Source organism: Myotis davidii, unplaced genomic scaffold (assembly GCF_000327345.1).
Source record: "Myotis davidii unplaced genomic scaffold, ASM32734v1 scaffold376, whole genome shotgun sequence".
NCBI lineage: Eukaryota > Metazoa > Chordata > Mammalia > Chiroptera > Vespertilionidae > Myotis > Myotis davidii.
The window spans coordinates 222,542-235,060 of NW_006288121.1; the positions used below are offsets into that span (position 1 = coordinate 222,542).

A 12,519-nucleotide genomic window follows, 5' to 3' on the forward strand; every position below is an offset into this window, starting at 1 on the left:
GTCAGAACCTAGAGACAGAAGAACTTCACTGGAGAGAACATGGCAAAAGATCCTGGACAGAACCTGACTACAGAACTTGGTTGGAGAACCTAGACAGAACCTGGCTGAAGAACCCGGCTACAGAACCTGGTGACTGAACCTGGCTGGAGAACCTAAACCAAACCTGGCTGGAGAACGTAGCAAGAGAACATGGACACAGAACTTGGCTGGAGATTGTGGCTAGAGATCCTGGCAAGGCTGCTGATCAACTGAAGGCTGTCTCCGTGTCATTCCTTCTTCGCCGACTCCGTCCACACCTTTGGGGACCCCTGGACCTGCTGGGGTTGGACCCCGGCATCCAACTGCCAGATTAGGCCCAATCCCCTCGGGCCTAAACTGGCAGTTGGACATCTCCCGAGGGGTGCCGGATTGGAGAGGGTGCAGATTGGGCTGAGGGGACCCCCCACCCTATGCACGAATTTTGTGCCCCGGGCCTCTAGTTAATAATAAAATACGATGCTAAAAGAAAATGCACTCTAACACCCGCCTTTACATTTCTGTCACAAGGAATAGCCAAGGCCTGTGTATGTTTTCTTTTTTTTCTTTTGTACATGCCAGTAATTCCAACACAATTTATTGAAAAGACTATCTTTGTTCCATTTTATCACTTTTGCATCTTTGTCAAAGTTCTGTTGACTCTATTTCTGTGGGTCTATTTCTGGTCTCTCTGTTCTGTTCCATTGGTATGTTTGTCTATCTATACTTTCACCAATACCACATTGTTGATTATGGTAACTTTACAGTAAATACTGAAGTTGGGTAGTATCAATTTTCCAATTTTGTTCTTCTCTTTCAATATTAAGTTGGCTATTCTGGGTCTTGCATCTTTGTGTAAACTTTAGAATCAGTGTTTCAATATCCATAGAAAAACTTGTAGGATTTTGGTTGACATTGCTTGAGTCTATGGAATAACTGACATCTTGACAATATTGTCATGTCCATGAACATAGAAATTTTCTACATTTATTTAGTTTTTCCTTGATAGCTTTTATTAGAGTTTTGTAGTTTTCTTCATATAGATTTTATACCTATTTTGTTAGATTTATATATACCAGTAAGTATTTTATTTTTTGGTGCTAATGTAAATGGTAATGTTTTTAATTTAAATTTCACTTGTTCATTCCTGGTATATAGACAAGCAATTGACTTTTGTATGTTAACCTTATATCTTGATATATGTACTTTTAAGTTCCAGGTGCTTTTTTGTTGATTCTTTCGGACTTTCTACATAGAGATTATCTCAACTGCAAATAAAGACAGTTTTATTTCTTTTTCCCAGTTTGTATACCTTTTATTTCCCTTTCTCCTCTTTTTCTTCTTCTTTTTTTCTATATTACTCTCCCTACCATTTCCTTACCCTCCCCTTTCCTTCCCTTCATGAATTTCAGGAAGTTTCTCTCTATTGTCAGTTTTCTGGGAGTTTTTTTTAAAAATCATGATATATGTTGGATTTTGTCAGTGCTTTTTATGCATTTATTGATATGATCATGTAATTTTTCTTCTTTAGCTTGTTGATGTTATAGTCTAGATCAGTGGTTCTCAACCTTCCTAATGCCGCAACCCTTTAATATAGTTCCTCATGTTGTGGTGACCCCCAATTTCATTGTTACAAATTGAACATAATTAAAGCATAGTGATTAATCACAAAAACAATATGTAATTATATATGTGTTTTCTGATGGTCTTAGGTAACCCCTGTGAAAGGGTCATTCAACCCCCAAAGGGGTCGCGACCCACAGGTTGAGAACCACTGGTCTAGATTATATTAATCAGTTTTTGAATGATAAATCAGCCTTGTAAAAAAAATCCCACTTGTTTGGGGTGTATAATTTTTTTAAACATTTAAAAAAATTTGATTTACTACTATTTTGTTGAATTTTTTGCGTATCTGTTCATGAAAGATATTGGTCTGTGGTTTTCTTTTCTTGTTTTACCTTTGTCTAGTTTTGGTATTAAGACAAAGCTGGCCCCATAGAATGAGTTAGAAAGTGTTTTTTCAGCTTCTATTTTCTGAAAGATTATAGAAAATTGACATAATTTCTTCCTTAAATGTTTGGTAGGATTTTCTGGTGAACCCATCTGTGTTTAGTGCTCTCTGTCTTGAATGAAAGGTTACTTAATTTATTTTATAGATATAGGCCTATACAGTGTCTACTTATTCTTGTGTAAGTTTTAGCGGATTGTGTCTTTCAAGGAATTGATGCATTTTTTCTAGGTTAACAAATTTGTGGGCACAGAATTATTTATAATGTTTCTTTATTTTGCTTTTATTGTCCATGAAAATTGTAGTGATGTCCCTGTTTTCATTTTGGATATAAGTAATTTGTGCCTTCTGTCTTTTTTCCGGAGTTAGCCTGGGTAGAGGCTTATTTATTTTGTTGATCTTTACAGAATCAGGTTATGGCTTTGTTGGTTCTTTTTATTGATTTACTGTTTTCAATTTTGTTAATTTCTGGTTTATTTATTTTTTCTTCTCACTTAAGATTTACTTTTATATTCTTCTTCTAGCTTCTTGAGATGGAAGTTTGGATTATTGATTTTTTTTTTTTACCTTTCTTCATTTCTACTATTTCCCTCCAAACCTTGCTTTTACTGTATTCCCCAAAACCTTGATAATTGCATCTTCATTTTCATTTAGTTCAAAATAAGTTTTAATTTATCTTAAAGGTTCTTCTTTGACCCTTGTATTATTTAGAACTGTGTTGCCTAATGTCTATGTATTTGGTGGGATTTCCCAGCTTTCTTTTGTCATTGACTTATAGTATAATTCCATTGTTATACAATTTCTATTATTTTAAATTTATTAAGGTGTGCTTTGTGGGCACAATGTTGCCTGTCTCGGTGAGTGTTTTGTATGAGCTTGAGAAGAATGTTAATTATGCTGTTATTGGCTGAAGTAGTTTATATATGCCAATTATGTCCAGTTTATTGAAGATGCACCTCTGTGATATTATGGATTTTTAGTCTTCTGGGTCTATCTATTTCTAAAGGAGATGTGGTAAGTCTCCAACTCTCCATCTGATTCTCCTTGCAATTCTCTTGAGTTTTGTCTCATATATTTTGACACTCTGTTGTTAGGAACATATACAATAAAGATTATTGAATTATTAAGTCTTTTATCTTTACCTAATGTCCATATTTATCCCTGATAACTGCTCTGTTGGAAATTAATGTAGCTACTCTCACTCACTTTTGATGAGTTAGCATGATATAGCTTCCTCCATCCCTTTACTTTTAATCTACATTTTTTCTTCATATTTAAAGCAGGTTTCTTATAGACAGCATATAGTTAGGTCTTATTTTTTTATCCACTTTGAAAAGCGTCTTTTAATTAGTGTATTTAGACCATTGACCCTTAGAGTGATTACTGATATCTATAATAATAAAAGGGTAATATGCTAATTAGACCAGACATCCTTCCTGAGGAAACCGGGACCAGAGGGAAGCCAGCTTGGGTCCTGGGTGCCTGTGGGCAGCCAGAGGAGGGAAGCAGCCAGGGTCCCTGGTGCCTGCCAGTGGCCGGAGGAGGGAAGCCCGGGTCCCAGGTTCTGGAGGGAAGCCAATGCCGGCAGCTGGGGGAAGGAAGGCCTACTCTTACATGAATTTTCGTGCATCAGGCCTCTAGTAGTTGGTTAAATATCTACCATATTTGTTACTGTCTCCTAATTTTGACCTGTTCTTTGTTGCTAATTTTATCTTTTACATCTTTTCTGCCTTGTGGTTTTAATTAGCATTATATTATTCCATTTTGACTCCTTTCTCAGTATATTCATTGTATTTCCATTTTTAGTTTTTTAAGTGGTTGCCCTAGAGTTTTCAACATACATATAACTAATCCAATGTTACTTTAACATAACACTATACTGTTTTATGGATAATGTAAGCACATTGTAATAAGAAAATATTCTTAATTCATCTTTCCATTCTTTGTGTCATTGCTGTCATTCATTTCACTATACATAAGCATGTGCACACACACAGGCATACATAATTTAATGCACTGTTACTATTATTTTGAACAAACTTATTAGATTAATTAAGAGGAGGAAAATACTTATTCATTTTCTGATGTTCTTTCTTTATGTACATTCCAGTTTCTGACCTATATTATTTTTCTTTCTCAAAAAAACTTCTGTTAACACTTTTTGCAAGGGTGACCTACTGGCAACAAATTCCTTCAATTTTTGTGTCTTGAGAATACCTTTATTTCCTCCTTTGGCCCTAAGGTTAATTTTGAGGGCACAGAATTCTAGGTTTGTGAGTTATCTCTCTCAACACTTTAAATATTTCACTTCATTCTTTTTGCTCACATAATTTCTGAGGAGAATTTATATGTAATAATTATCCTTGCTCATCTGCCTATAGGTATGTACCCCCACCCCAGCTTATTTTAAGATTTTTAAAAAATCTTTGATTTTCTAAAGTTTGAAAATGATATGCCTATATGTAGTATTTTGGCATTTATCCTGCTTAATGTTTTCTGAGCTTCCTGGACCTGTGGCTTAGTGTCTGACATTAATTTGGTAGAAATTCTGCTCTAGGAAGTGGTATTCCCTGTCTGCTTGTGTTTTGCCAGCAGTTTGCCCTGTGACCTTACTTCTCTGACATATGTAATAAGAGTTTTTGTTTTTTTTCAGTTTTCCCAGTTTTTTACTTGTTGTTAAGACACACTGGCAGAATTTTAATCTTTTTAAGTGCCATGCCAGAAACTAGAAATCTTTGATATTCAACTACTAAGTGTACAACTTACACATGCAAACAGATAATTGCAGATTTACAACCCAAATTGTGACACTAACAAGTTCCCATTTTGTTCTCAACTTTGTGTCTTTTGAAAGGACAAAATTAAGCCATTTACAAATGTAACAGAGTTAGAGCAGCCCACAAAATGTGTGCTCTTTAATTAAGCATAATTAGGATGTCCTACAATATAAGTTTGAGGTTTTTTTTAATCACATTTTTGAAGCGACAAGGAGGTTTTTCTTACCAAATGCAAATGTATACCTGACTCCTTGTGCACAATGAACTTTAGGGCCCCTCTGAAAGAAAGATGGCATAAATCACTTAAGTGAGCTTCATGAATGAAAAAGAAAATCATTTCTCTTGAGAGTTAATGATGCTAAAAGCTACACTTTCCTAAGAGAGAAAAAATATTCAAATTACAATTTTATCTTCAAAGAGATCACCAAATGTCTTTAATAAATGAATGTTGAATTTCTATATTTGAATTGTAAATTTTTAATAACAACGGGCCTTTGAAAATTTCAGTGTATTTTAGAAGCATTGAATGCTGAGCTTTCTTTTTCAGTATGTAATTTATGAACCATACTGAAGTAAAGTGATGAAATATCCAGTAATAGTTGTTTAATTATACCAATAAGAAGCCAGTTTCAGATTACAGGTGGAAATAAACAGAGGTTTTGAATGACAGAAGAGTCTGAAGCTTACATGTACAAGGAAAGACAAAAACCTAGTTCCAGAAGATGTTTTATAGACCATTCTCTGTGATGAGTCCTCCCTAGTATATAATTATTATATAGTACATGATGTTAATATTCATCCACTTTCTTTCCTGATATGTTCTAATATTTTCTGTGAGCATTCATTTTAAAGCATCATCTTGACTGGAATATAGTTATGGGAACGAACTCAAATTTAAACATTTACTTTCTAAAACAGTGGTTCTCAGCCTTCTGGCCCTTTAAGTACAGTTCCTCCTGTTGTGACCCAACCATAAAATTATTTTCGTTGCTACTTCATAACTGTAATGTTGCTACTGTTATGAATCGTAATGTAAATATCTGATATGCAGGATGGTCTTAGGCGACCCCTCTGAAAGGGTTGTTCGACCGCCAAAGGGCTCGCGACCCACAGGTTGAGAACCGCTGTTCTAAAATGTTCAGAAATCTTAATTAGCAGTTGACTATCATAACTACATCTCAGTTAGTTAGTAGAACTTGCAGGAACCATTAACTGTAGACAAGTCTCAGTCAATATGTGGACAATATGCATCTCTGGAAATTTCCTGTACCTGATTCAAAATTGAAGAAAAGAACTTGATAGCATGTTAAAAGGTTGCATTTTAGATAAATATATTTTTCCAGAAAATTACAACTCCTTGACTATCATGTCTTGGCATCCACTGATTTGAGTTGGGAAATTTGCTAAGCATGGAGGTAAAAAAGGAGATTACTTCTTACTTCAAGGATTCCAACTTTCTGGCAGAAATCTCAAGAACACTTCTCTTAGCTCTATCTCTAAGCAAGGCTGTTTGCTAACATTTCTTCTCTCTCTCATTTTTTTTTTTTTACCTTTTACATCAATATCAATATACTCTACCATTTCACCTTCTCTGGTCTTAGGGTATAAATCAAGATATGTAAAATTATTTAATAAAGGAATTTAATTGTCCTGGAAGTAAAGGTAGCTTTTCTCTCTTGAAGGCCAGGGAAAGATGGTGGCACTTAAACTCCTATAGAGGTTTTTTAAAAAAACCCACAGTAAAAACAAAATGTAAACGCTTAAAGTTAATTCATCTGGACTTTTATTTTCCTTCAAAATTTACTGATTGAAATGTATAAAATATATATGGGTGTATTCAAAACAATGAAATGCTGTAATCAGATGTGGTTTGAGCTTTGGCATTTTATATTTGTATCTTTTGGAAAGACTTTCTGTAGTACTCTCTGGTATTTTGGTATGGACCCAAGAGATATTATGGTTCATATGTTCATCTATAATCACCTAAAAGAAAGCCAAGTATTGTCTCAAAATCAAGCTAAGCTGTGTTTTATTACCAAACCTATTTATGTGTGGACATGGAGAGCTCAGCTAGACCACCCAAGTTAAAATTAAAGCTTCAATATCAAGAGGAGAATCTCCTTAAACTTATTTTTAAATGTTAATTTATGTTAATTTCCATTGTTTGTCTGCTTCTGTAGGCTCACAATGTTAGTGTGCTGCTATAGCTTTTGTTGGGTGCATATTGTCTGACTTAAAAACAGAACCAGTAATGTGATCTTTTATGACAAAGGCAGCCTAATATCTATATGTTGTATTACATATTTTCATCACATACAGTGACTACTTTATGCTTAATTGGACATTTTTAGTGTTTGCATTTTTCCATTTTTTTAATTAGGTAGAAATGTATTACTAAAAATAGAGATGAATTCACATAGAGAGCTGGTCTTTGTGTTTGTATGTCTTCTATACTAATGGGGTCACCTGGCTTCTTTCCTAGTTCTGACATCACATCTGTGTGGCTTTGGATAAGTCATTTTCCTCCCAGAGCCAATGCTTTCTAATAGCTATAGTGAGTTAGTAATTTTATCTCTTTTAGGATTATGAGAAGAAAATGGGGTGAGGGAGATATAGAAAGTGCACAATAAAACGAATGTAAATGAAAATAAACATTGCATAAGAGCTTCAGCCAGAGAATTCGGAAAGACCTTGAGAGACATATGAGCTGCTAGAAGGCACACCTGAATGGATGTCAAGTTAGCATAGAGCCAATTATTTTTGGGGGGAAAAAAATAAAGGCAGGGAACCTGTTGCAAAACTCAACAGAAGACATTGTATTTCATATGAATGGTGGTTCCTGGAGCTCTGAAATACTCATGATGTTTTCATGTGGGTGATGCCGTCTACTTACTCAGAGTAAAGAATTATTGGTTTTGTCACTGGGAGTGGGACCACTGGCAGAGACTGGAAGCTCTTATAAACACACGTATTGAGTTCTGTCATGTCACTATAAGCAAACAGCAGGCCTATAAGCTTAAGCTAATGAGATAAATAATAGATGAAGCAATTTAACAAGATATTGTGGCATTTGGGAATTTAGGCAGTACAAACTGATTTTTGCAGGAATTCTCTAGACACTAATTCTCTCTGTGTGTTTTTGTATCAGTTTTTGTGGGGTTTTTTTGCTATTAAATCTACCCTAATCAAGACCTACTTCGTCCCAAACAAATATCCCAAGTGGGAGTTTGAAGCAAAGAGGGGAATAAAAAGGAGCTTACTAAATGTAGGTTCATTAAGACATTAGTGGTTTGAAAATTCATCTCAAGTTCTATCTATTGAGCAAGAACCATTTTCATCACCATGCTTATGCCTCATCTGAAGCATTTTTCTCCATTACATCTCATAATCATGATGGTTCAATAAATGATCCATATTTTATCACTATTTGCCAAGAAAAATCTCTCCAGAAACTACTTATACTATTTTGTCAAAAATGAATAACAGCTAGGTGGCACTAGAGACAGTGGAGGTAAGAGAAGCTATTAATTCAGCCACATCTTATAAATGAATACTAGTTATTTTGTGTAAAAAAACACACAAAAAAACAAGAAGAAGATGGAACTACAAAATGTCTTATTCCAATATTTGGAAATAAGGCTAAAGTTTGAGCCCTTACTTGACCTGAGATGGCATAACTGTGTCTCACAGATATAGTCTGAGACACAAAGTGCCAGAACAGAAGGAAACCGGTTGCCTTTAATCCACTGCTCCATGCTGGGGTGTGAGTAGCAGGTTGCAATAATCCTAATTCTCCTATCTGTTGAGCTAATTAGAATGGAGAAATGTCCATCTCAAGCACACACAAACAGGACATTCAGGATGTTCCTCTATAGGCATTAAATAAACGTCAACCTATTTTATAGTGCCATAAATCTAAAACCCTTGCATATTTTGTATGTTTGACCTTTCTCTTGCTAAATAAAATAATCCAGTGGTTCTCAACCAGAGGAGATTTTTATTCCCACTCTCACTCCCAGGGATAGTTGACAACATCTAAAGACATTTTGGGTTGTCATGTCTGGGAGCAGAGGGACAACTGACCTGTAGTGAGTAGAAGCCAAGGATGCTGTTAAACATTTCACAAAACACAAGAGGATCTCCACAACAAAGAACTATTCAGCCCCAAATGTCACTAATAGCAAGGTTAAGTCTCTTGACCTGAGCCTACTCTTTCTCTATGATGTTAGAGAGATATACTCACTCTGATCTTCTCAGGGTCAGGGATTCAAAGGAGTGTGAAACAATAACATGTTGAGGCACTTCACAAAGATGCTTGAGTGAACACCGCCCTTCCAATGGCATGGCATTTCACAAATATAAAACGGTGGTCATTTGTCTCTCAGAGAATAAAATACAGCCTTAGGAGATGACAACTTGATTGTTCTAGAGGTCATCTCTTTGAAAAGAAACAAATATATGCTTAACCAGCAATAACCAGTGTATTTAGCAAATTCATAAACATAACAGAACAGTAAAAAAAATAATACCTTCCATCTATTATCTATTTCACATTTAAGCAACTTCTAAAAACAAAAGTAAGAAGGGTTTGCCTTCAGTTGGTAACTATGTTATTTTAGGACTTCTGGCAACACTAGGATCCTTCGAACCACAATCAAACAGCTTAATTTATCTTACGTTTAAAAATTTCGGTTAAGAGTAGGTATTAAGCATTTTGCAATTGTTTTGGGAATTTTAAAGGTTATTAAGTTCTGAATAACAGAGTCCCTCATGTTTTCCCACCAAACTTTTCCCAGCAGTGAATATATCTGGATCTTATTCTGGTTTTTCATTCTTTTTTTAGCTTCCTGAAATGACTCATGTTCAAACACGGCGACCCTGGTTGATGTTTCTCCTGCAGAATTTTGGATTGACCCTAGGTTGGCTTTCTCTGTTACTCTTGGCTATATATGAACAAAATATTAAAATATAAGTTAAAAGCCTCAAAATCCTTCAAAAATGAATTTGTATGGTCTCATTTTTGTTCCCTTTGTTGTACTCTATACTGACTTGTAAATTAAGTATTTTTACCTTAGTGAAGTATGTCTTTTAGTTCATTAACTTATTAATTTTATAATGAAATTTTGTGTTTGTAGTATAAACATGTCAGGTTGTCCTTAATAAAAATTTTGTTTTCAGTCTACAACATCATGGAAATCATACCTTTTTAAGTTATTAGTAAATTCTAAATTAATTTTGGTAAACTTTCAAAAATATCATTTTCTTAATAAAAAAAAATGTTTGTTGGTAATATGTGAAGTGAACAGGTGCCTGTTGGGATAAAATTTGCTACAACTTCCTTGATGTCAAAAATATTTTTTTTCTGTGCGATTATAACCATAAGCAAACTAAATTCCAAATAAATGTAATAAAATTTAGTTTGAATGTGATGGTTTGTATTACCTTCTGTTACTGGATGTCGAATTCAGAATCAACTCTCACAAAACCAATATAGTATCGTTCACCTGGAAGCTTGTCTCACCAGCTCATAAATGCTTGTAAACAGGCAGACTTGGGAAGCCTGAAGGGTAATATGTCAGCATTCTTCTATATAATCACCAAATGAAATCTGCTCCAGGCAAGATAAAGCTCAAAAATTTTAAAAATAACAAAGCTTAAGTCAGGCAGTAGATTAATGTGTCAGCTCACACAGATTTAACAGGGCATGTTTATAGGAATAATATTACTGACAAGTGAGATGTATTTTATATTCTTTCTGAGGAAACAGACCCCCTCAACCTTATTTCAGTAGGTAGTTCATGAAATATACAAGCAGCATAACTAATAACCTAGCAAAATTATTAAAATAGAAAATAGTCCCGGCTTTAGTCATTTTTCTTGGAAAAGAGTTGCCTAATATTTTTCTTATTTTTTTTCCATAATATATATGGACAAGGGGAAAAGCCCGTTTTACTGCTCAAATGACTCATGGCACTCAATCAAACTCATCTCCGCCACCTCTTACTCACCAGGAGGTAGATACCTTTGCCAGGTCCCACCCAAGCATAACCTTTTTCAACCACTTATTTGTTTTAAAAATGAGGTGGGTTTCTCCTTCCGTTGTTTGTAGAGATTGATTTAAGGGGGCATCATGATAAATGTAATAGTCCTCAGATGTTGACATACATTAGGATTAACTGGTGGATTTATTAAAATACAGACTTTTGGCATCCCTCCTGAGAGAGTCTGATTCTCTAAGTCCTGGTGGGGGAGGGGGTCGAGACTGATTTTGAACAACTTTCCAGCGTTACTAAGGCTGATGCTGCGGGTCAGGGCACCCCTCTGAGCACCACAGGAGTGGGGGGAGTCAGGCACACCTGGCTTCACAAAGAGCGTGCGTACAACTCTGTTGCCCAGGGGCTATGTGATTTTATGTTGATTAACACACCACAAACCTCGTGCTAGACCTGAGTTCCCAGTTTAAAATCTCCTTCTCTTGACCCCCTTGCCTTTGAGAGCCGCATCTGTCGCAGGAGTGACTGGATAAGGAGTAGTACACAGATTTGCCTTGAAAGGTAAGCAGACTGAACACGGGGAGTTTTGCCCTGCTTTTTTTAGGGAATAACTTGCAGCCAAACAAAAACCCTTTGTACAGGTCAGCACAGTGTGGAGGTTGCATAAAGTAGCACCTGGCACTACGTGTGTTTGGATTTCTATGAACAAGTCGTGATTTTAACCGTAAGCCTTAATTTTAGCCAATTTAATTAGAAAAGCTCTGATGATGACTTTGTTCCAAGTTCCAGTTTAGAGTAGTTTGGGGCTATCTAAATTAAAATTTGTGATGTGAGCTACCCACTTCATACCCTTCAAGTTAGAGTGAGTTTAATATGTCTCCTCTGGTGGGGTTGTGGGCTGGTTTCAGAGGGGCTTGAAGGCAGCTGGCTGTGCGGAGGATGTGGAGGGACGTTCTCAGTGAGTATTCTGCAAGCCAGTCACCAGTGTGCCCTGACTGTAAGCAGAGACCGGACCGTCAGAGGTCATGCAGAGGTCATCCTGAAAACAGTTTGCTGTAGTGGCTCCCAAAGGCACCTCTCTCTGCTCCCAACCCTCCCGCGAACTACCTTAAAACTGGCTCTTTGCTAATCCACACCAGGTGGATTAATTTGCTTAGCCAGGCCAGCAACCCAATAGCCCAGTGGTTCCCAACCTTGGCCGCACATTAGAATCACCTGGGAATCTTTTTAAAATCCTGATTTCTGGGCCTCATCCTCCGGAAATTCTGTTTCTTTGTTACTAATGCTGTGGCCTCACCCCATAACAAAGAAACAGAATTTCCGGAGGATGAGGCCCAGAAACCAGGATTTTAAAAAGATTCCCAGGTGATTCTAATGTGCAGCCAAGGTTGAGAACCACTGCAATACCCTGGGCTGGGCCTCCAGATACCAACAACCTTAGAATTGCTGGAAATCCTTTTTTTCACAAAATTAAGTGATAATAGTAAAAATATTATGACGATTTGCCTTCTAAACATGGACAGAGTCTAAATTTGGGATGGGTGAACATCGTCATTCTATCAAGTTGTCTAAATTGTGTGTTATTTACTGAGCCTTGGGGTAAATGGTGTTTTCCTTGAAACCAGATTTCTCAATAATGATAGAGTATTTCTGTCCACCAGGACTAAATTTAGGATTCTGCTGTATTTCTCCTTGGTGATTGATTTTTATTTAGTCACTGAACTAG

General features: G+C 36.0%; 1 protein-coding gene across 3 annotated transcripts in view; it reads left to right on the forward strand.

Moving 5' to 3' along the window:
* Positions 1–10,229, forward strand: part of SLC39A12 (solute carrier family 39 (zinc transporter), member 12) — a 72,620-nt gene extending 62,391 nt beyond the window's left edge. For all 3 annotated transcript variants that reach the window (XM_006759918.2, XM_015561459.1, XM_006759917.2), the window contains one exon: positions 9,644–10,229. In XM_006759918.2, the coding sequence (XP_006759981.1) occupies positions 9,644–9,772 (129 nt within the window). In that variant the 3' untranslated portion in view covers positions 9,773–10,229. The remainder of the gene's footprint in view (positions 1–9,643) is intronic.
* The last annotated feature ends 2,290 nt before the right edge of the window (positions 10,230–12,519 follow it).